Below are 24,933 nucleotides of genomic sequence, written 5' to 3'. Positions count from 1 at the left end.
TGCAAGCAGCGTCTGTTTCGTCAGACGATGCCGGTGGAACAATCTTCTTTTGGTGAATGAAAACACACCCGCCGTGCTATTGTCCAGCCGCCGGTTTGCTTCGCCGGGAACATAACAACAGAATACTGAGTCTCTTTTGGGGAATGTGAGTTCAACCCACACTTTGATCTGAACCCATTGTGTTTATTCAGATTATGTATCTCCCTGAATGTATCAGGCTGACGGAGAATGTCTTCAAAAGATTGGCCGCTTTGTATCCAGGGACGGAGCCAGGAATTTTGTATAGGGGGGGCGAGTTGCAGACTTGAGCTCTTATAGGCAGTTGGGCATCGGTTAACCATAAAAAAAATTCCTTGCAAAAACCTAAGCCTGAACTAGTGTTTTCATTAGTGTGAACACTACAAAAAACTATTAAAATGTGCATTTTTGGCAAGACAAATTTAGTTTCCAAATTGATTGCATTACGAATTTGGTAGACAATACAATATCTATCTATTGATTCCAAATTCAGTTTTCATGTCGATCAATTAACAATCATTCGTTTTAACCCACAAAAATCAGATATTTGAAGCTGATATTAATTATGAGAGTGGACGTACCATACACGCAAAGAGGATGTCAGATTCCGTGCATCATCTCCTCCGTGGTCGCTCATGGTGGTGGTGTTTCTCCTAATCTCCTTTATGGTTGCTGAGGAAATGATCAATTGGGATTGCTAGGCTTGAACGGTTGGAAGCAAGTGCCCTAGGAAACGTTTTCCATTCTTCTCTTCCTCTTCGTATCTACACACAACAGCCAATATTTCCTACTGTAATTAACTTCTCATGTTCGTAGGTTTTTTATGGAACAACCACACAAATTAGAGCAGATTAAAGATCAGGAGATGAAGTAAGGGACTAACCGTGCAGGTAATCAGCCGTGGCGGATCTCGATCAACCCCCCTATGATCTTCGCTTGGAGACTGAAGCTAATCTTGCGGGTAGGCGGAGATTGGAGGCGACGACAGATGGAAAGATCGCACGAGCCGCAATCTGCGTGCGTTCTGTTGGAGCGATATAAAATCGTGTCGATCGCCAGGATTGTAGCAGACTGCGTTGGTGCTCCTGGTCGCAAGCCCTTGACCGGTGGGCTCTGTTTTCTTTGACCTCGATGGTGGGCCTTTTTTTTGCTGGGTTGTGATCTGTTGTTTCTTGTACATGGGCTGCCCGAGGGGTTTCACGGTGTTACACGAGACAAGTGGACAGGGGGGGCGAATCAAGTCAAAAGGCCTGCTAATAAACGGATCTAACTAATCGCTATTGAGGAGAACAACTTCGTTGGGGGGGGTCTAGCCCCCCCTCGTCCCCCCTTGTCTCCGTCCCTGTTTGTATCAACCTTACTGCTCCGGTTTCAATCTGTGCTCCTTTTTTGTTTGGAAATAGTTTGGATTACTTAACACATGTCTCATGTGATGGTTTCGATCTGTACTCCAACTGAACTATTTTAGATTTGGCAGGTGGTTAGCCGTCACGTAAGAACCATGCTTTCTTTCAGTCGGGTGTACGTGCAGATAATTAAAACAAAATGTTATATCGCGGAAAAAATGGTTACAACTGTTAAGTTCATTAGCTACTTCTCGCAAAAAAAAAAAACCATTCGCGACTTATAATTGAAAAATGCACAAAGAAAGTCTCATTAGTAAGTAACATTACACCATATATCGGACATATCAGCGCCTGTAGCTCAGTGGATAGAGCGTCCGTTTCCTAAGCGGAAGGTCGTAGGTTCGACCCCTACCTGGCGCGTTTTTTCCTTTTTTCACCTTCCTGTTTTTCCTTTTTTACACTAACATGATCTTAATTGGAGCAAGTTGCAACGGGGCAAAAATCCTGAAATAGAGGAGGGGAGACCCAGAAAAAGACATTGGTTGGAATGCTCACGAGCATTCCCCTTGGCGATGCTAGTCGTCGGTCGAATGGCGGTAGCCTCAAATCGGTGGATTCTCACACCACATGATTAGGCTGGCAGCAAGCGTTGGATTTTTATCGGTTCATCATCCTCATCACACCCCTCCTCGCACAATCCGGCCTCCCACCGCATGGAAAACCCCTCCCTCGCCCTGCCCCTCCCCCTCCATATCTCGTCGACCCATGGCATCGCGCACATCGACGCATCGCCCTCCCCCCCCCCCCCACACCACCACCATCTCATGCCCTCTGTAGCCTCAGTTGTCATAGCAGCCCCGGCGTCACTCATTGCAGCTCCCCGGCGTACGTGGTGTAGCTCCCGTTGTACACAGTTGTGGCATCTCCGACTTGGGTCGCACCATTCTGTATGCGCCAATGTAGCTCATGGTCGGCCTCATGGTGCCCCCTCATCATTGCCAGTTGCACCTTCGACATCATAGATTTGCTGCACCACGACATGCCCTACCACGACCTAGCGACACCATGGACTGACACGACATTCAAGGAGATGGGTGAAGCCATCACCATCCATGGGTGTAGCAAAAGCGTCACCGCCATCACCGTAGGTCGAAGCATTGTCGTGAACGATTCAGCCAGTCGCAGTAGTGTCGTCTCGTGGCCGTAGTATCGCCGATGACCGGTTCCAGCACCCCCGAGTGTCGGGCGCGGCATCACCGGAACCCTTACCAGCTTCCTCAATTATCGGTTCCAACATCATCGGGGTCGGTCCCAGCATACTCGACTGCCATTTCTAGCATCGTCAGGAGCAGTGCCAGCATCCCCATCTTCCCCGTCGCATCATCGCCTGACGGGCGGTTCCAGCTCGTCGACGTGTTGGTTGCAGCTCATTGTATTCGTTGCATGCATATCGTGCGGTCCTTTTGACGAATGCAGGTGTATGGACACATGGATGCTTTGATGCCGACATTGAGGAAAGGAGAAAGCTAAGGAAGGCTAGAGCGGAGCAAATGAGGATCATCTAGGGAGGAAGGGATGAGGAAGATTGTATTTGCGCTAGGGACGAAGTGGTGGGAAGGATCTATAGAAGGGATAAGAGATAGCGACACGTGGAGGCCAACGTCCACGTACACACTCAAGACTTGCAGGCGAAGTGCTCGGTCGATTGAGTTACATCTTTTTTTTCCATTCCCCTTCCCCCCAAGCCCCACCCCTACAATTCCCACCAAGAACCCTCGTAACTGCGGCGACACCATGGGCCGAATATCATTTTATGGCCTAAGAAAGAAAGAAAACACCAACTATTCGTCCGTCGAAATTCTCTTTTGCTTACGGCATTTCCAACTTGGACATGCAAAATGGACACAGAATCCGTCCATGGACACGTCCGTAGACATGCAAACATGATTTGATTAAAACAGATGGTATTCATTTAAACCATCCACATTAATAACATTTTTGACATATTTTATTAAAAAGACGCACATCACAATTTTCCGAGTAGAAAATCACTCTGAGATATATGTGGGACAAATTTTATACTTTTATGATATATTCAAAGGCTTTTTTTTTGCATGGTACTATGTGTCTCACTAAATCATAAAGATCATAGTACAGTCAAAGGCAAAGCTCCACGTGGCCTCATCGCTAATATGCAGTTTTGCGGAGGGGCCTCACGAAAGGCGAAGCTATTGCAATTGAACGAACCATACCAGGGCAACACCATGGACACACCATCAAACTCCAGATCTTACACTCCCACACAACTAAGACGTCAAGGAGGAAACCATACATGCCAGCCATGAACCACAAACCTAGCACATGATCCACCATTTTCCAAATGTCGTCAATGTACATCACAATCTACATTCGCCCCTGGACTACCCTCCTAAGCTCTGTGTCGTCGACGGAGCAAACGCCCTCGCAATGACGGAGCCCGAGGACACAAGTCCACCACGAGATACCGTCGACGCCACACTGTCCGTACTTGAACAGACTAGTTTTCAAATCTATTCCCAGGGCCACTGTCCTTGTTATGGAAGGATCTGAATCTTTCTTTATTTAATACTATAATCACCGCCGCTGAAGCCAAAGACGATAAACGATCTTAGACTAGCCACAGTGGAAGTAACTTCAGCAGTAACATTGAGTCCAACTCAGCAAATTTGCTTATGTGTCAGTGAGTTAATGAGGAGAGATGTAGTTATAGTAACTTAGCTAGTTACTGTAACATCACATGTCCCAATGCAATATGAGTCTATAACATAATAAATGAAGCTTTACATGTTACCACACTTATGTTATTACCCACTATGAAGATAATAATATAGTCTAGGAACATGTGTATGTTACTCACCATTATGGCTAGTCTTAAAAACATGGATGCAGCAAACCCCTCAACACCAACGATCGAGGCCGGAGGAACTCACCCGGCAGCTGGCGCCGGGCCTTTCTTTCTTGCAGGGGAATAAATAATAAAGAAAACAAAAAACTGCTTTGACTTGAGTCGGTAAAGTCAAAGCTGCGCCTGCGACCCCGAAGCAGAGGAGCGGAGGCCGAAAACCCCAATGGCGGGAATGCTCGGCGTTGGCGCCACCCGTTCCCGCCTCCTCCCCTCCCCGCTCCCCCTATTTACCAGGCGCGCTCCCCTCCACCTCGCGCCCCACCCCAACCCCATCTCCCGCCGCCTCCTGCTCCTCCCGTCAAGAACCCTCGCAGCCGCAGCGACGACGATGGCCGCCACCAACGGCGCCACCGCCGCCGCCGACCCCGTCCAGGAGCAGCCCAAGGCGGCGGCGCCGCTGCTGCTCAAGGTGAAGCGCCTGTCGGCCAACGCCGTGCTGCCGTCGCGCGGCTCCGCGCTGGCGGCCGGCTACGACCTCTCCAGCGCGGTGGAGGCCGTGGTGCCGGCGCGCGGCAAGGCGCTCGTCGCCACCGACCTCAGCGTCGCCGTCCCGGAGGGCACCTACGCGCGCATCGGTACGCGCCCCTTTCCTCGCCATCCTCTTTCATGATCACGCCGCCTCACATCTGCCGTGCCCTTGACGTGTTTGATGAAATGCTTGCTGCTGCAGCGCCGCGGTCGGGGCTGGCGTGGAAGCACTCGATCGACGTGGGCGCGGGCGTGGTGGACGCCGACTACCGGGGCCCCGTCGGCGTCGTCCTCTTCAACCACTCGGACGCCGACTTCGCCGTCAAGCCCGGGGACCGCGTCGCGCAGCTGGTCGTCGAGAGGATCGCCACGCCGGACGTCGCCGAGGTGGACGACCTCGACGCCACCGTCAGGGGCGAGGGCGGCTTCGGGTCCACCGGCGTCTGACGCCCAGCCTCGACGGAAGGCAAGGCAGGCGTATCTATCTAGGTGCTGATGGTTCATGGTGAAAGAGCTGCTGGCTGGAGGCGACCTGTAGCTATGTGTTCCAATGGGAAGCACTGTCATTTCTGAATTTACTTCCATGTTAGCCAGGGTAGATGTAGTAAGTATGCAGTCTCTTTTCTCTTGGATGGCTTGGATTATGGTTATGGTGAAGGATCTCAATCGTGTAACCATGCTTCGTGTTCTTCTGAATTCCATGGGAATTTCTGGATGGCTAGGGCTATATGCATCACAAATTCTGAATTTCAGGATGGCAGAATGTGCAGTACAGGAAAGCAGAGCACACCGAAATTCAGTTAGCACTCCTACAAACTGGAATTCGCCAAACTGGCATATCAGACTCAGCGCCAGATGGTAGTTCCCAGTTCAGCAAACAAAAACATGTCCGGGACAAGTTACCAGGACTAAATTCAGAGAGAGCCCTGTCCTCCCCTAGCGACAAATCTAGGGTTAGACTGTCCTCCGGCGCGTGTCAACTTGTTGGTCCTATGGGCAAGGGAAGCCGTCGGACTTTCGGCACCATAAGTTTGAACGTTTGGAACTTCTGAATCTTGTTTGAATCATGTGATGCAATATATGTTTGCATTGAACCCGCTGTGTTCTCTTGTATAACTCTGAGGGATATACGGTTCATGGCACGGTGTCTCATGCGCGTTATACCAAAGACTGGCATACTACACCATGCATTGGTATGCAAGGTCGCTGCATCCCCATGAGTGAATGATTCTGCGAAGCTGGTTGCAACCGAGATAAATATGAGAAGCTGCACCCCATCGAGATTGTGGAGCGTCCCGTTGCCGGCAATACTTTTATCGAAGGTAATGGAGCCGATGGTATTAGTAGTATTTCCTACCCTGGATCTAGCATGTTATATAACCTAACAAGCTTCCCAACGATGGAGCTAGGGGGTCAATGCCCCCCCCCCCCCCCCCCCCCCCCCCCCACCAAGATTGAGAAAATTCAATACATACCCTTCCCCCATATAAAAACGGTTCAAAATTCATGCATGCTTTTCAGGGAGTTGAGGTGAAGCTTCTTTTTCTATCGTTGCCAATAAGCGTCGTAGACGTCGCTAGCGACCAGCTCAAATTCCACGCCTTTATTGTGTCAAAGGGTTCAATGCTTCATCGGCGTGCCGCCTCAACTGATGCTCGATGGTCCTACGCCTGAATTGGGATGTACTCCCTTCCTTTGAGTTGGGCACTTTACTTCAAATTGCTTTTAAAGGGAAGGGAGAGATAAACTGTCCCTTTCGTTTCATTTTTATATGTATTGAATTACAAAATAGTCAGGTAGACCGTTGTATTATATGTTTTTTTCGATGGTAATGCCGCCGATGATATTAGAATGTTTCTACCCTGGATATAGCTTAGTATATAACCTAACAAGATTCCCAATGACGAAGCTAGGGGGGCAATGCCCCCCTCCCGACCTCCAAGATTGAGAAAATTCATTACATGCCCTTCAAGTTTTCATATAAAATGGTCAAAATTATATTTCATCCCATTTATTGGTTCTTGGCTCCATCCATGGAGGTTGCCCGGTGCCTAGGGATGCAGGGCAGTGCCCGATCCGCCCTGCTCTATAGTGAATCAGCTCCGTAATGATTTGGTTCAGTTTGAACTAATCATTTGAACGTATAAGCAGATTTATAAATACATTATTGTATAACTCTCGATGGCGGCTTGCTAGCTTCTCGTAGTGACTGCCGCCGCATGTTGGGTTTGGTACTGACGGTACGTACTCGGTACTGATGGGTAATTGAGTTCTACCAAATTAAGCCATGGTTTTAACCAGGCACCTAACTTGTGTATTGAGAATCCTCAGTAGTAGTACTAGTAGAAGTAATAATAATAATAATAATAATAATAATAATAATAATAATAATAATAATAATAATAATAATAATAATCCTGTCCCGAAGCTGTTCCGGTTGGATCTGTAATGAGTTGTTCTTTCTCTTATTTTCTTCTTGTGTATGCATTGCCTTTTTCTGCATGCGAATGTGCAAACTGTAAACTGATAACTATCATGGTTCGGAAAAAAAAACTGAAGACTGTAGCGGAACGTACCTCCGCCTATGCTTACGTACTCCCCCCGTCCCAAAATAAGTGACTCAACTTTATACTACCAGGGTATAAAGTATAAAGTGAAGGTGTTGTGTCGTGTTTTCCATATGAAGGAACTGAAAAAACTGAAGGTATTTTTGTCGTGTTTTTCATATGAAGGAACTGACAATTGCAGTACCCCTCCCTTTTTTATTAGGAAAAAATAAATAGTTTCATGCTGCCATGTTTGTTGTTTGGCCGATGAGATGGAAAAACGCTTGGTGAAATTGCTGGGGAGAAGTTTTAAAGGTTTCCTTGGTAGTACTGCTCTGTGCTTTTCTTAAGAAGTCATTCAACAACAAAATCCTTTCTTCTTTCCCTTATGGTGTTTGTAGTTCAGAAAGTATTAACAATAGCATTGTTATTTATGTAAGCTAGTTTGGCATGATAGGCTAATGGTGACGGTGGACCAAATACTAGTTGAGTCGTAACCATGTGTTGCATCTGAATTGTCATAGAAATTACTATCTGCACCCCATTTCTGAATTTTCAATGCCGTCAGAATGGAGTAAAGTGTTTTGCAAAAAATTATGTATTTAGTTTGGGTCCAAGCAAGAATGAAGCAGTACAGGCACAGGGCTTCTTCAGTGGGTATTGGAACATGCCAACATGAACAGATTGCGCAGGGAACAATCTCGAGGGCGAGGGAAGTGTGGGATTATGGTTGCAGGAGCTGATTCATGGAAAGCTAGATGATAGTTTTGAACTCGATATTCTGTAGATAGGTATGCTTGTTTGGTTGTGTTTTTCTGAATTCAAGAATATTTAAATTTTGAACTCGTTTGATTAACACAGGGGATAGAAGCTTCAAAGACTATTCAGTCTTAGTAACTGAATCCAAACAACATTGCTTACTGAAAATTCAGACAAGATGCGAACAGGGAGTGCAAGCAGAGTAACTGAATCTAAACAACACAAATGCATGAACATGATCTGAAATTTATAATGTGAGACCATGCACGAACGACGGTAAACATTCAAGAAGGCATCCAGAAATTTGCTAAAATGGTGTCAAAAGGACACCAGATGATAGTTTCTGATTTAGCAATTAAGATCATGTTCCACGACAGACGGGGGCAGAGTCTGCATCTAACCAACTATGTATGTACATGGCAGACAAAAACACCTAGTAGCTTCGTCCCTTAGAAAAAAAAAACGCGTAGTTTTGCATGACCAGAGAAACTGCACGAGAATGCTTATATGTAGCAAAGCAGGCAGGCAAAAACTGCCATCCAAAGAATGATGCTTCTTCTATCTATCTATATAGCTCTCCCTTATGCTGCACACATCTGGAAGCTTCATTAATCCTTCTCCATCATCAACAAATCCTTTCCTTTCTTTGGTACTCCCTCCGTCCGGAAATACTTGTCATCAAAATGGATAAAAAGGGATGTATCTAGACGTATTTCAGTTCGAGATACATCTCTTTTTATCCATTTTGATGACAAGTATTTTCGGACGGAGGGAGTACCTGAGAGACACAACACAAGAGAGAGGACACAGGTCAGCATGGAGCAGAGGATGATGCCATTGTGCGAGAGAAAAACAAAGAACAGAGGGATGCAACTAGTGCTGTGCTGATGCTTACAGATTTAGTTGGAATCAATTTCTGCTTTGACAGACGCTTGTGGAACTTTGAATGTCACGGCTTCATCATTCGTCTTGAACACAGATCCCACCCCCTCCTCGCTGAAAATTACAGAAAATAACATTGTCAACTTTCCGAATCCCTACATTGACAAACTTGTATAAATTCAGCAAAAGAAGAATCAGGTATCTGTCAACATTAGGTAACAGCTTACAAGTTAAACATCAGGAATAAAGCATCGACTTTGTAAGCGTATGAAATTGCTTAGGTTCACTAGACAACAAAATGCACTGTCAATTTTCAATGCCCTGTTTAACTGACCAAACAAGTGTTTTTATAGGCATAATACAACAGCACAGCCCCCTAATGATACCACAGCCCCCCCTGTTAAATCAATTTAAAGATAGCAGTCTAATTGTAAATAGACAAGTAGTACTGTCCATCATGTATTATCCAATATATTCTTGCTAGGAGGAAGACCAACTTTCTGGGTAACTAGTGTATAAACTAAACAGTATAGTCCATATCCCTGACAATACAGAACTGAAAGCATTCTGAGGTTAAACAGAAACCTAATCAGCCAGTTCTACTAGACAGCGACGGCAGCAAACAAAATAACAGGCCAACCAATGAAACCTAAAGAAGAATGATCAAATTGATATCAAAGTACGCATCGACACCCACATCCCACAAGAAAATTGACAGGCTGACCAATGAAACCTAAAGAAGCATGATCCAATTGACAGTAAGTATACGTCAACACGTCTAGTCAATGTGCATGCTAGCATCACCATCTAGTCATCAAGCGCGTCCAGTTATTAATTACACCTAGTCAAGAGTCAAGACAAGCTTAACTTTCAGGAAAGTTGATGCACATTTCCACGAAAGCCCACCAAACAAATTGCATCAGCTTAATAATTAGTAACGCAAAGGTGCAATGGATCCAAATAAACTTGCACATCAGAAACCTAAACAAGCCATTTCCAAATGACAACAGGAACGCAACAATACAAATTAAGGTTCGCATCAGAAACATGAAAAATTAGCTCTGCAGAGGTTCTATGGATCCAAAGAAACTTGCATATCAGGAAACAACAGGAACAGTCAACACATATCTAGTCAATATGTATGTGGATATCACCATCGATCTACTATTCATGCAAAGTTCTAAGGGTTCAGTTAAGATTTCACATCAGAAAGCTAAAGAAGATGGTCCAACTGACAAGAGGTACACATCAATGGGCATGCAGGCTCACTCGAGCCTTCCAGGAAGGTTGCGGCAATAATATAAACCCAAACTTAAGTTAGTCCTGAAAAGGTCTATTGGATCCAAATAAACATGCAATTCAGATAACTACAGAAAACAGTCAACACCACCAAACAGTACGAATGCAGATATCACCACCGACCAGCATTTAGTCATGCAGAGTCCTACTGATTTAGATATGCTTTCACATCAGAAACATTCAGAAATAAGAATTGAACAGAACTGACATGTTGCTGTGCAGAATTAGTCATGCGTAGGTGTTTCACATACAGAGGGGAGTTCTTTATTAGTTAAGAAAAGCTCAAATTTCAGTAAAGTTAATCCACATTTCCTTGCTTGTCTACCAAAGAAATTATCAAGTGTTTCACATAAAAAACATACAGAAGTGCAGAGACTGACAATTACCATCTACTCCCTCTGTAAACTAATATAAAAGCATTTAGATCACTATTTTAGTGTTCTAAACGCTCTTATATTAATTTACGGAGGGAGTACTCACATAAAGAGGGTTCTCAACATTCAGGAAATTGTATCAGTAAACAGTTAAGTCATGCATAGGTGCTTCACATCAGAAACCAACAGAAGTGCAGACTCGAGACTGACAATATATATCCACAATTGAAAAATTAGTCGTGCAAAGGTCAATATGCATGCTGATATCACCATCGATCTACTACTAGTCAGCACAGTTCTACAGATGTGGACATGCTTTCACATCAGATTCAGAAACATCAAAGTCTCTGAATTAAACCGATCTAACAGGTCCAATAACAATAATGCAAGCGGCAGAACAGAGTAGAGGAGGCTGGATCTGAGCAGTACCTGTAGATGTCGGCGTATGAGTTGACGTAGGGGATGAAATCCGAGTAGTACATCCCGCCGGAGAGGGGGCCGATGGAGCGGGTGACCCTGCCATCGAAGTCGGCGGCGAGCACGAGCTGCTCGAGAGGATCCCACATGACCACCTCGGCGGCGCCCTGGGAGCGGAGCAGGGTCATCCTGTCGTGGTAGCCCATCTTGTTGGCGTGGAACTGGCCGGCCCAGGCCCAGGTGACCTGGTCGGCGGCGTCGCCGGGCACCATGTAGAGCACGGCCACCTCCTTGGCGTCCTTGTCGACGCAGGCGACGCAGAAGTTGCCCTCCATCTCGCCGATCTCCCAGTCCTTGCGGCCCTCGACCTCATGGGGCGCGGGGATGAGGTCGACGCAGCCCGTCTCCGGCGTGTAGCAGAGGATGTGGCCGATGGTGGTGCGGAAGAAGGCGCGGCCCCGCGCGCCGACCCCGGACTGGGCGACGACCGTCTCGGGCGCGCAGATGTCGTCCCCGACGCGCCAGTCCCAGGTGCGGGTGGAGAAGGACTCGACGGCCCAGACGCCGTCGTGGACCTGGTAGGTGACGACGACGTGGTAGTGGCGGAAGCCGGCGTCGTCGTCGTCGTCGTCGTCGTCGTCCTCGAAGGCGATGACGACGGCGGGGTCGGCGTCGAGGCGGTGGTCGCGGTTGTGGTAGGGGAGGCGCACGCGGCGGAAGGTGAGCGGGTTGGCGACGTAGTAGAATCCCGTGGCGCAGCCGCGGAGGCAGACGAGGCCGCGCGCCGAGGCGAGCACCGAGACCCGCTCCGGGAAGGCGGAGAAGGCCGGGTCCGGGATGAGCTGCTTGGCGCTGCGCACGGGGTCGAAGGCCGCGTAGGCGACCGAGTCGAGGGGCGTGTGGTGGAACATGCCCGAGAGCGGCCGCGTGAGCCGCGCCGGCGACGCGTCCTCGTCCTCGTCCACCTCGAACGGGTCCTCCTCCTCGTCCTCCGAGCCCGCCGACTCCAGGCCGTCGTCGTCGCCGTCCTCGTCCACCTCGAACGGGTCCTCCTCCTCGTCCTCCTCGCCCGCCGACTGCAGGCCGTCGTCGTCGTCGCCGTCCTCGTCGTCGGAGGAGGAGAGGGCGAGGGGGGAGGTGGAGGCGGGGAGCGCGAGGACGCCGCGGTCGTCGTCCGAGGACTCGGCGGGGTTGTCGGGGTCGAGGACGACCCACTCCTCGTCGGAGGAGTCCATGGCGATGGCTCGCTCGGCTGGGTGCTGGCTAGGGTTTTGGGGGCTGGGGATTCGATCCATGGGAGGTTGCGGGCGGATCGGCTGCGGATGGCGGCGGAAATTTATACGGGCGGGGAGCGGAGGGGAGGGGAGGGGAGCGGAGGCGGCGTACGTCGGTTGGGCGGCTTCCTTGAGGGGCACGAAGTGGGGCCGGGCCCACGTGTCGGCGGGCGGTGGGGAGGCGTGGCCGCGACGGAAACCGCGTCCGTGCGTGCGTGCTGCCGGATTTGCGGGGGCACATTCCCACGCCTTCCACCCCACTGATTTCCTTGGCAAAGTATACTCTAGATCCGTCTACTCGTCGATTATTATGGCGATTAGACTCTTGTATGTTAATCGTAGCAAAAAAAAAAATGTAGTGATAGTATAGCCAAATTTTGCTCGTGTAGAAGGCAGAACCATGACTTGGATTGGCTCGGGTCCAATACCGTGCCTCCAGGAAGGGGACGACACCGGAGCACCGCCACCGCACGATCCAGGGATCCAGGTTTCTCCTAGAGCAACACAGAGGACATTGAAGAACCACGACAACGCCAGAAAGAAGCAGACAACGTCCATTAGACGCCGCCATCGTTGGGCTTGCAGGACCAAAAAGGGTTTTCACCCTCGTAAGAACTTTTCGCTCTCGTGACGATGTGCAACCAGACACAAAGACGCATGTCACACAACCGCCATCGAACGTCGCACATTGGCCACCACGCTACCCACTTTGGCCACCACGTTGTGCCCACATGGCCATGGCAACCAAACAACACTCGAGTGACGAGCTCCGCCCACGAGCACCGCGACTCCCATCACTAGGGACACCGCCTCGGTAACCGAGATCACCCCTCAACCTCCGCCATGGCCTACCAATACCACCGACTGGTGAAGGGGAGAAGGCCCTATCTTCCACCCCCAAACGAGCCTCTTGGCCGGGAGGAGGCCGACCGGCTAAATCCAAGAAGGGGGGGCGCCAGCAGCCACCCCACCACCCCACCAGGGGCTGGGCCACCGTCATGACCAATATAGATCCTCCAGATCTTAGCGATGAGAAGGACGAGAGCCCCGCTACCTCCCTCCTCGGAATGCCCCGCCACATCGGGATCTTCCACTATGGGTAGTCTAAGGCATCTTCACCAACCCTCGGGATCTGCCAGCAGCCGCAGCACCACGACCGCCCATGCAGAGGAGGGAGAAGTCGACCTCTCCTGTTGTAGCTCCACAAAAACGAGCTAAGAGCATCTCCAGCCGTTGGAGCCCCCAAGAATACCACCGAACCTAAAAAGTTGGTGCCAAATGCTTCCGGCGAAAATAGAAGTGCATGGGGAGGGCATCTTCCCAGCCACCCCCACCCCAACCAAAATTTTGTGAAGGAAATGATTAAGTGAGCCAAGAAAAAGGACATGTGGGGAGGTGTGATTCGCCGAAACTTCCGCCGGCGCCCCAAGAGGCCCCCAACGCGCTGGGTTTTGCCTGGATTTGCCGGCGCTATTTTGACGTCCTGAGAGACGCCGGGGGCGTGGCAGAGCCGTTTTTCAAGCCTAAAACCGAACTAAAAAGGTGTCCTGGGGGGCGGATGGAGATGCTCTAAGCTCCACAGCATGGGAGGACGCATGCAGCCTGCACCATCCTTATCCCTCCTCTGTTGCACCTCTACCACCACCAGACGAGCGGCACGACACGGGTGAACGCACGTAGCACGCCGCTTGAGGAAGCAGATCCGGCAGCACCAACGTCACTGCCGTCATTGCCCCCCGAGCGTGACCCGTTGTCACGCCGCCCGTCGGTGCCCACCGGCTCCAACGCGCCGCCATGCAGCAGCACCGCTTCCAGGCCTCGGCCCGCACCGACACCTCCGCGCATCCAGACGAGAACTCCCCTCGCCGCCGCCGCCGCCGGTTGACATGACCGAGTAGCCTGTCAAGGTTCTGGATAACATAAAGAAAAACAAATCTTGTTAGAAAAGGCGCTCCGCGAAGAGAGAGAGAGAGAGAGACGTGTGCCAAGGGGGCAAAGGAACGGAACAAACCAGGAAGGGTCGATCGATGCTTGAAGTGATTAATAGTACTATAACCCAAGACCTTGACTTGGCACTCACCGAAGTGATTTGATGTGACGAGACCTTGACTTAGCGCTCATCGACCGGTTCAATGGATGCATCGCTTTGGACGGTAGCTTTGGATCATGTCTTCTTTAGCGTGTCTTCATCACGCGCACACGCATGCGAGCATACATACACGTGTACTAGTGCGAATGTTTGACTGGAGAGTCATGGCGATGGCAGCACCGACCGAATGTCATCATCACCAATCAAAAAGGAAAAAAAAGAAAAGTCAAGCCGATGCAGGTTCGTCTCCCATTTCCATCATCAAAGCGAGAAAACAAAGCTGCCGGCCGTCTGGATAGTATGCATTGTTGTAAAAAAACATCTTACATTATGAAACGGAAGGAGTATTCTCTTAGAGTTTACTCGAAGAATTACTGGCATGTCTTAAGCTAGAGTTTATCCCAAAGGGGAAAAAAGTTCCAAACGGAGAACCGAGCATGGATTTCGAGCCCAAAGATGGGATGCTCGGCCCAACCACGAGGGCCGGAAGAACAGTTGCGTCAACTTGTTCGGAACCTTTGAGTGTGGTGAGTACACGGGGCCGAGTAAGTTCTATATTTCTACTTCCTCCTTTTCGGTTTGTTGGCTCTTTTTTAAAAATCTAGTCAACCAAAGTAGATGATGAGTGAAGTATTGCATCTCGTAGCTTGTAAAACTACTTAAGCTTTGATCTGCATTACTAACTGTGATGCATTACTAACTAGGATTGGTTATAGATATGCATTGGTTGGTTTTTTATGGACGGTGCGGTGCCTTTGGTGGTGGCCGTCATCGTTGTGGTGTGTGGGTTATGTATTGGAGGAGTACAAGGTGGCGGGGATTGAGTTTGATGGACTGGGAGTTCGGTCGAGTCGTGCTGGTAAATTGGAGTAGTGGGGATGGGAGGAGGAGGTATATATCAACACTCAAAATTTCCGCCATCACTTCACCTCCATTCTGTTGTTTCAGGGTTTGTCGTGGTACAAAGTTGAGTCATCTATTTTGAAACGGAGAGAGTAGAATCGAGCTGCTTGCTCTCTTTGCATGAGAAGGGATCATGTCTTCGAAATACAAGTAGCAAGAAAGTTCTGGCTAGTCCACTCGAAGAATGCTCATTGAGCATTTAGGCGTGTCAGCAGTGACCTTGATCCAGAGATGAACAGATTGTGTGTAGCATTCTGAAAAGGAAAATGTTTGCATTGAGTAATGGTAAGATAGATAGGGCAGTGGGTTAGTAAGAAAGCAAGGCTTTTGTAAAAACTGAGAAAAGCCAGAAAAAATATACGCGCCAGGTAGGGGTCGAACCTACGGCCTTCCGCTTAGGAAACGGACGCTCTATCCACTGAGCTACAGGCGCTGATTTGTTCTAGGTTGGTAGACAAAACTATAAATATGTAGCCTTAGATGTCACTAACCACTAGGCAGATCAGCCTGACATAAAAGCGCCACTTGTCAGATCGGGGTTAAATTGTTCAACAGTGGAGTGCAAACAGAAACAGGAGTAGGAAGTTCAGTACAATTTCGCCAATCTTTGATAATTGTGTGAAAGATACTGTACATCCAATATATCAGCTTGATTTCTGTGGGTTTTTTGACAGGTTCCCCCGGAAAAACCTGACATCTCTGTACATAAATCCTCTTTTTCGTCTGAAATGCAAAGGTAGTGCTCCTGCCGGTTGCTTAAAAAAACAAACAATATATCAGCTCGAGAGAGGCTTCAAGTGAGAAAAGGGGCTCCAAAGAATCTGAAGAGGGACTTCGATACTATGGTAATCCTAAAGGAAAGGATGGAGCGGAATGCGATTCTTTTTAACGCCGCCCTTAGCACGACACACGAGGCGCTCGAAACTATCGTAGATCCGTTGCCTGCTTAGTGTGGCTGTAAACAACTCCTTTTGTTTTGCATTAATAAAGGTCGGCCATCGGCCTTTTGACAAGATCACTTGGACTAAGAGCTGCCACTTGCAAATAATCATCAAGGTCTTGCACTGTTTAATGAAACAATGAAATGCGACGTCACAGATGAAGAGGAATCTTCCTCAAGCTCACATAGTTGTCTAACTTTTGAGTTCTTGCTAAATCTATTGTATTCTGAATTTGGTGATATGTTGGAACACGCACGAAAAGCTGCATGTTTACCATGACGTTCTGTTTTCCTCCAATGTCTCAGTGTTTACTGTAAGCTGGGGCTAATACAGAAGAAAACATATTTTAACAATGGACCTTTGACATCTCTATTCAAACGTTAGGTATGTGATATGTGAGTATATATAGCATAGCACTATGCATAGTTTGTGTCAGCTAAAAGCATGCAAATAGTGTTGACCAAATCATCCAGGAACTGTTGTATCCTCTCTTTTATCATGCGAGTACACACTCCAAAATCATGTGACCATTCTACCTCCACTTTTTTGCGTTTAATCTTGCAAAAGGAAGGAACAAGGGATCAACATGAAGGACGGAGCGCATGGATCAGCAAGTGCATTTTTATTCCCCAAGAGCACATTCTATCACTTGGCTAAGAGCTGCCACTCGCAAATCTTTGAGGTCTAAAAAACAATCAAAGTTGACCTTACAGACAATGGGATATCTTCCTCGGGCCCTGGTTGTGTGATGTTTCAACTGGAGGGTATTCCACGTTGGGTAAAAATATATTTTGAATGAAAAAACACCATCCTAAAACAAAGGATAATTGTACACGTCGTTGTGTAACTCTCGCATTCTTGGCAAAATTATTGTATTGTGAATTTCGTGATATGTTGGACGAACCAAGAAAAGCCACATGATTACCATGATGTTTTGTTTTTCTCCAATATTTCAATGTTTACTATAGATTGGAGCTAATACAAAAGAAGACATATTTAAACTAATAGCAATGGACCTTTACCATCCTAGGTGAGAATATATAGCATAGGACTATGTATAGGTTTGTTATCTAAGCATGCAAATAGTGTTGAGCAAGTCATCCGGGAACTGTTGTTACACACTCCAAAATCATGTGACCATTCTACTTCAAAAAAATTGTCTACTCTTGCAAAAAAAGAGACAAAGAGTGGTGAAAACTTCATGAAATGAGCATGAAGTGGAATGTCAGTCGTGTGAAGAATGGTTAGAAGTTCAAGAATTCTATCTATGAATACTCCAATTTCCGGCCTTGTTCTGGACTTACAATCCACAAATGTCAAATAAATCCACCGAGCGGTCCAGAATATTGAAGTTCAAGAATGTTGTCTATGAATAGTTCGTAGAAGCAAGTTTATTGTATATCTAGGCCATCTGCCAAGTAGTCTTTTTTCAGATGGATGATGCGTCCATTCGAGGACCTCAGTCAAGACCTGAAGTGGTGATGTGTATTCGTATGAATGAGGCATGTTTTTTTTTTCAAAAAGGGGGGACTCCCCGGCCTCTGCATGATGCATGCTTTTTGATAGATTTGTTTCTTTAAAATGCTCTTGTTCTGTGGTACAATGGATGTCAGATGCAGCTCTCCTCTTTGTTTTCCTCCAATACCTGGATATCAAATTGAACTTTTGGGTTGAACCAATAGGAGAATCAAGAAATGTTAAAACCTCACGGTAGAGAAGTTCATATCCATACACATGTAAACTAGGTGATGTCCCCACGCGTTGCTGCTGGTTTCTAAAGATTAATTTTGGATAAAATTTGTACGAATGAAATGACCTAAATCAAATGTTATTGTTTCGTAAGCAATTGTGTGTGAACGAAGTGTATGCATATACGCCGGACCATTGAAGATGGAATAATTAAATTTGGGGTATGCATGTGCTACAAAATAGTTGTAGTGAACGATGACATGGCATATTTGATGATGTAGAGGGTTGTATGTTGAGAGAATTAGAGTTAGTGGGGATCAACTATTAGGTGTTATAGATTACAGATAAGTAGATGTATGGCAATTTCATTCAGAAAGTGTGTCTCATCTCATCCTTTGTTTATCATGGAAATAATAAGCATGACAAAAAAAATGTTCTGGTCACGCCTTTTCCTCCCGCCATGAGGTGTATGTATTAACAATGTCATTCCTACACCTAAGAAATATCTACGTTTGTTCTGCAACCTCGACAAGCTCTGGACTAGACTGACCACTTATCCACTGCAGGAAAATATCACCCAATTACTCAGTCACTCGATATCGGTTCAATTGCCATTTGCAAGAACAATAACAAGAAAGAGTAACTCCAGCCCCACCAGTTTAGATTTGCTCTGATCTATCAGAATAACAAAGTGCAGCTGCACTTCTCACTAGTAAAAAACAGGGCATTTGTCCCGGTTCGTAAGGGCCTTTTGTCCCGGTTTAAGAACCGGGACAAAAAGGTCGGTACCAATGCCCTCCCCCTTTAGTTCCGGTTCTTACACGAATCGGGACAGATGGGCTTCCACGTGGCCACTGCGGGCAGCCCAGGCAAGGGGGCCTTTGGTCCCGGTTGGTGACATGAACCGGGACCAAAAGGCTTCCACGCGTCAGCAGCTGGCTGGAGCTGAGGTTTTTCTTTTTTTTTTAAGAAAAAAAGTGGCCGGTTTAGGGGTTTTGGAGGTTAATTTAGGTTGTTATTAGCTAGCTAATAGAGAGAAGTGTCCTCTTTTATATCTTCGTTCTTGGTTTACCAACGCTGATATATAATAACTCATGCTCGCATCATACATCATCATATATAATAACAAGTCCTACTAATCATGCATCATCATACAACTTCTACTCGTTATTAATAACAAGTCATACGATCATCATCCTCATAGTCATCGAACCCAACCCTACATAATTGTTCTTAGCACATGATCATCAGTATCAAATAGGACCTAAACACCCTTAAGGTAAAATAGTATAAAACAATATAGACCCTGACTCTCCATTATGAAGAATGGAGATCATCCTGTCTCCAATTCTTGCGCTTCGCTTCCTTTTGCTTCCAAGAAGCTCCTTACGACTGTCCATACATTTTTTCCATTCTTTGATTGCCATGCCTCCACTTCTTTTAGAAACCCGGTATGGACAGTTGAGATTCGTAGAACGACCTGGTTGTATATTCAAAACATCAAGGCGACTGCGCGTATACATCAGATGAGGCACACAATCATTCGGGATTATCTGTTGAAAAAACATAGTAAGAACTTCGTAGCTAGCAATGATGTACTAGTTTTAGAAGTATGCAAAAAGATGCACGGATGTCGTAATAGTAAAAATCTTATCAGGGTATCTCCATGGTAGTTACCGTAGTTCAACACGTGCACTAGTGGCACGTATTGACCATAATATTGAGGAGTTCGATTGTAGATATTGTAATTCTCAAGATCAATACAAAATGCGATCATATGATTTTTCTCCTTATAAGTTAACTCGGAGCCATGTGTAGTGGGTTTTGTCTATCATCTTCCGCACATTCTTTGAAGAATGGAAATAAACTGTCAACTATTTTGAAATAAACAATATAAATTACTTAATAACTATGTTTGAGAAGCTCACATGTGGGAAGAATTAGAAGTGTATCCACAAGGACCCAAATGTCCATATTGTCTTGCTCGATTGTAGGATCACCAAGATCCATGGTGACAAGCATGCCCTCATCAAAACCATACATCTTGCAAAGTGCTTCGCAATTTTTGCAACCAAAATGGGTTACACTCTTAGCATTGTACACCTTTACTTCAAAATCCACACCATGATGGGTCCTTAGGTGAATTTTTTTGGTTTCCATACTTTCATGGTCTTCAAAACCCATCCTCTCCAAGACATAGCGTATTGCATAGCATGGGATAAGCTAGTCGAATTGGAAAAGATGAAAAATACACGTTAAAATAGTTGAAGTCATGCTTAATTACGAAAAAACTATTGTCGTACCGTATGAACATCGAAGGTCTCCTTGAGCTTAATGCTGAACCGCCGATCTTCGTCCAGCTCAAGGAACCTGTCGCACATACCTCGGTCATCGTGGCACCAGTCGCACTCCCCCGGACGGTTTTCGTCGTCCGAGTACGACATTTCCAGCCTATGTTAATAATTCAAATATTAAACTTGTACAATTAAATATATGTACTAAAAACCTAAATTAGATCAGTATTATTAATAACGGGTTGACTATCGGTGATGGTAGCTCCTCCTTTCATTCCCGAGTGCATTATTACACCAAATTGTCTAGCACACGGGAATGAAGGATAAGCTACCCCCACGACGGCGTGAATGATGGAGGGGGCTCCTAGATTTCTGCATAGAGTGCTCTTCAATTTTAGCATTCAAAGTAGGAGTACTTTTCCGATATGAGCATACAATAAGCAAAACCAAATAGTAAAATAAAGTAGTATTCAAATTAGCATGCATTCAATTATAACCAAAAGTACATCATCTCTTGTGTCCGTACATCGTCGAATATTATCACTAATACTCCTCGAATACTATCATACATATAGCATCGCTAATACAACTAGAACCGTAGCACCCGACGGGTATCGTCGCGGGCGGTGGACACCCAAAGATAAGGAACCATCACAGGATCATAGCTCCAGTGAGATCCCTGAAGAACTTGCCAGGTATTGTTGAACCTGCCCTCCAACGCAACCATGTAGCGACGGACGTGCTCGTCCTCCTCGCTGACACGGTGACGTACCACCTCCGCGGTGTCCGAAAGCCTCGGCACCGCCACTGGCCCACGCGACCGCCACCAAACAAGGATCGGGTCAACAACGGCTGGCTCCTCACCAACCTACGTCCTCCGGAAGGTAGCACCTCCCAATACCAGCCCGGTGGAGCCCAGTCCCAGACATGACCCTGATCAAGCAGACCTACACCGCCGGGTCGACGACGAGGATGCGGGATAGGCATCGTCGACGTCGATGCGGGAACTACTTCTATATATAGTAAAATAAAATAGTTTTATTAATTAAATCAACTAGTTCAACTACTAAGCACTTACTATAAATAAATAAAGTAGTACTTACTAAAAATAAACTACTTCTATATATAGTAAAATAAAGTAATTTTATTAATTAAATCAACTAGTTCAACTACTAAGCACTTACTATAAATAAATAAAGTAGTACTTACTAAAAATAAACTACTTCTATATATAGTAAAATAAAGTAGTTTATTAAATCAACTAGCTAGTTCAACTATATATTAAGCACTTACTATAAATAAACTACTTCTTATTTTCCTTTTTCCTCTATTCTAAATATGAACATATTCGTAAATGACTTTAATCATGCACAATTTTCCTATACATACACAATATGAACATATGCATAAATTGACAAAGAAAATTCTATGAACAAAAAAAATCATTAAAATTCTATGAACAAAATTACAACAGAAAAAAATCATAAAAATTCTATGAACAGAAAAAAATCATAAAAAATTAACATATTCGATCTTTGCATATATATGAACATACAAACATGCATATTCAACAATAATATCACAAAAAAATATTAACAGAAAAAAATCTAACACAATATGAACAAATTACACAATATAATATGAAAAAAATCTAGCAGACAAATCTATGAACTACACATCTAAATTACTACACATCTAACAAAAAATCTATGAACTACAAAGAATTCTAACAAAATCTAACTCAATTAACTACACATCTAAATTAACTACTACGTCATATTAAATTAGCAAAAAATTTGCTCATGGGATGGCGACGGCGTGAGGGGCGCGGCGAGGGCGACGGGCAGGTGACGGCGACGGCGACGGTGCGTGAGGGGTGGCGAAGATGGTCGACGGTGAGGGGCGGCGCAGCGACGGGCAGGGGCCGACGGTGTCAGGGGGCACGGGGCGCGGGGCGGGGGGCGGTGACAGCGTCGGGGCGGCGCGGGACGGCGTTAGGGCAGCGCGGGACGGCGCGGGGCGACGGCGGCGACGGCGAGGCGGAGACGGGCAGCCTGGCGGCGTCGGGGCGGGGAAGAAGAAACTGAACGGAATTTTGACGACTGCTAGTTATATAGCCAGAGTATTGGTCCCGGTTCGTGGCACCAACCGGGACCAATGCCCCCTTTAGTCCCGGTTGGTGTTGATAACTCACAAGTATAGGGGATCGCAACAGCTTTCGAGGGTAGAGTATTCAACCCAAATTTATTGATTCAACACAAGGGGAGCCAAAGAATATTCTTGAGTATTAGCAGTTGAGTTGTCAATTCAACCACACCTGGATAACTTAGTATCTGCAGCAAAGTGTTTAGTAGCAAAAGTGGTATGATAATAATGGTAGCGGTAGCAAAAGTAAAGAAAAATGTTTTTGAGTTTTTGTAGTAGTTGTAACAGTAGCAACGGAAAAGTAAATAAGCGAAGAACAATATATGAAAAGCTCGTAGGCAATGGATCACTGATGGATAATTATGCCGGATGCGATTCCTCATGCAATAGTTATAAAATAGGGTGATATAGAACTAGCTCCAATTCATCAATGTAATGTAGGCATGTATTCCGTAAATAGTCATACGTGCTTATGGAAAAGAACTTGCATGACATCTTTTGTCCTACCCTCCCATTGAAGCGGGGTCCTAGTGGAAACTAAGGGATATTAAGGCCTCCTTTTAATAGAGAACTGGACCAAAGCATTAAGACATAGTGAATACATGAACTCCTCAAACTGCGGTCATCACCGAGAAGTATCCCGATTATTGTCACTTCGGGGTTGTCGGATCATAACACATAATAGGTGACTATAGACTTGCAAGATAGGATCAAGAACACACATATATTCATGAAAACATAATAGGTTCAGATCTGAAATCATGGCACTCGGGCCCTAGTGACAAGCATTAAGCATAGCAAAGTCATAGCAACATCAATCTCAGAACATAGTGGATACTAGGGATCAAACCCTAACAAAACTAACTTGATTACATGGTAAATCTCATCCAACCCATCACCATCTAGCAAGCCTACAATGGAATTACGCACGCACGGCGGTGAGCATCATGAAATTGGTGATGGAAGATGGTTGATGATGACGACGGTGACGAATCCCCCTCTCCGGAGCCCCGAATAGACTCCAGATCAGCCCTCCCGAGAGAGATTAGGGCTTAGCAGCGGCTCCGTGTCGTAAAACGCGATGAAACTTTCTCCTTGATTTTTTTCTCCCTGAGACGGAATATATGGAGTTGGAGTTGAGGTCGGAGGAGGTCAAGGGGGCCCATGAGATAGGGGGCCGCGCCCTAGGGGGGGGGCGCCCCCTGTCTCGTGGATAGGCTGTGGGCCCCCTGGCATTAATTCTTTTGCCAGAAATTCTTATTAAATCCGAAAAGTGCCTCCGTGGATTTCCAGGACATTCCGAGAACTTTTCTTTTCTACACATAAAACAACATCATGGTAGTTCTGCTGAAAACAACGTCAGTCCGGGTTAGTTTCATTCAAATCATGCAAGTTAGAGTCCAAAACAAGGGCAAAAGTGTTTGGAAAAGTAGATACGTTGGAGACGTATCAACTCCCCAAGCGTAAACCTTTGCTTGTCCTCAAGCAATTTAGTTGGTAAAGTGAAAGTGATAAAGAAAAACTTTTACAAACTCTGTTTGCTCTTGTTGTTGTAAACATGAAAAGCCAGCATTCAAGTTTCAGCAAATATTATGAACTAACCATACTCACAATGACACATAGGTCTCACAATTACTCATATCAATAGCATAATCAGCTAGCGAGCCATAATAATAAAACTCGGATGACAACACTTTCTCAAAATAATCATAACATGATATAACAAAATGGTATCTCGCTAGCCCTTTCTGAGACCGCAAAACATAAATGCAGAGCACCTTTAAGGATCAAGGACTGACTAAACATTGTAATTCATGGTAAAAGAGATCCAGTCAAGTCATACCCAATATAAACCAATAATAATGAATGCAAATGACAGTGCGCTCTCCAGCTGGTGCTTTTTAATAAGAAGGGATGATGACTCAACATAAAAGTAAATAGATATGCCCTTCGCAGAGGGAAGCAGGGATTTGTAGAGGTGCCAGAGCTCGATTTTAAAATAGAGATTGAATAATATTTTTAGCGGCATACTTTCGCTGTCAACGCAACAACTAAGAGATGGCTGTATCTTCCATACTACATGCATTATAGGCAGTTCCCAAACAGAATGGTAAAGGTTTATACTCCCCCAACCACCAACAAGCATCAATCCATGGCTTGCTCGAAACAACGAGTGCCTCCAACATACAACAGCCCTGGGGGAGTTTTGTTTAATTATTTTGATTTGCTTTGATCTTTTTGGATCATGGGACTGGGCATCCCGGTTACCGTCTCTTTCTCGTGAATGAGGAGCGGAGTCCACTCCTCGTGAGAATAACCGACCTAGCATGGAAGATATAGGCAGCCCTAGTTGAAACATGAGCTGCTCGAGCATACAAAACAGAATTTCATTTGAAGGTTTAGAGTTTGGCACATACAAATTTACTTGGAACGGCAGGTAAATACCGCATATAGGAAGGTATAGTGGACTCATATGAAACAACTTTGGGGTTTAAGGAGTTTGGATGCACAAGCAGTATTCCCGCTTAGTACAGGTGAAGGCTAG

At 46.0% G+C, this 24,933-nt stretch overlaps 2 protein-coding genes, 1 long non-coding RNA gene and 2 other non-coding genes across 6 annotated transcripts; 2 read left to right on the top strand and 3 right to left on the bottom strand.

The window, feature by feature from the left end:
* Positions 1–258: 258 nt before the first annotated feature.
* On the bottom strand, positions 259–1,345 carry LOC123115446 (uncharacterized). The gene is made up of 3 exons (XR_006456613.1): positions 902–1,345; positions 600–782; positions 259–369 (listed from the first exon to the last, which is right to left on the bottom strand). It is a non-coding gene; the product is annotated as an uncharacterized lncRNA (long non-coding RNA).
* A 366-nt stretch (positions 1,346–1,711) lies between these two features.
* On the top strand, positions 1,712–1,784 carry TRNAR-CCU (transfer RNA arginine (anticodon CCU)). The gene has a single exon. It is a non-coding gene; the product is annotated as a tRNA-Arg (tRNA).
* Positions 1,785–4,456: 2,672 nt separating this feature from the next.
* Positions 4,457–5,491, top strand: LOC123115445 (deoxyuridine 5'-triphosphate nucleotidohydrolase). Its single transcript, XM_044536604.1, has 2 exons — positions 4,457–4,883; positions 4,979–5,491. The coding sequence occupies exons 1-2, from the start codon at positions 4,472–4,474 to the stop codon at positions 5,221–5,223; spliced, it is 657 nt and encodes a 218-aa protein (XP_044392539.1). The 5' UTR covers positions 4,457–4,471; the 3' UTR covers positions 5,224–5,491.
* A 2,893-nt stretch (positions 5,492–8,384) lies between these two features.
* LOC123110127 (uncharacterized) lies at positions 8,385–12,406 on the bottom strand. 2 transcript variants are annotated; one of them, XM_044530574.1, is made up of 3 exons: positions 11,066–12,406; positions 8,977–9,077; positions 8,385–8,859 (listed from the first exon to the last, which is right to left on the bottom strand). In XM_044530574.1, exons 1-2 carry the CDS (start codon positions 12,346–12,348, stop codon positions 8,981–8,983), a joined length of 1,380 nt encoding a protein of 459 aa, XP_044386509.1. In that variant the 5' UTR covers positions 12,349–12,406; the 3' UTR covers positions 8,385–8,859; positions 8,977–8,980. The 2 variants fall into 2 exon arrangements, with proteins under 2 accessions (XP_044386509.1, XP_044386510.1); XM_044530575.1 differs by lacking the exon at positions 8,385–8,859 and having other exon boundaries at positions 8,893–9,077.
* A 3,273-nt stretch (positions 12,407–15,679) lies between these two features.
* TRNAR-CCU (transfer RNA arginine (anticodon CCU)) lies at positions 15,680–15,752 on the bottom strand. The gene has a single exon. It is a non-coding gene; the product is annotated as a tRNA-Arg (tRNA).
* Between the last annotated feature and the right edge of the window lie 9,181 nt (positions 15,753–24,933).

The sequence above is a fragment of the Triticum aestivum genome, chromosome 5B, assembly GCF_018294505.1.
Source record: "Triticum aestivum cultivar Chinese Spring chromosome 5B, IWGSC CS RefSeq v2.1, whole genome shotgun sequence".
In the NCBI taxonomy this organism is placed as follows: Eukaryota; Viridiplantae; Streptophyta; class Magnoliopsida; order Poales; family Poaceae; genus Triticum; species Triticum aestivum.
Note: the sequence above shows the minus strand (reverse complement) of the source record. Positions and strands in the feature narration are given on the sequence as shown.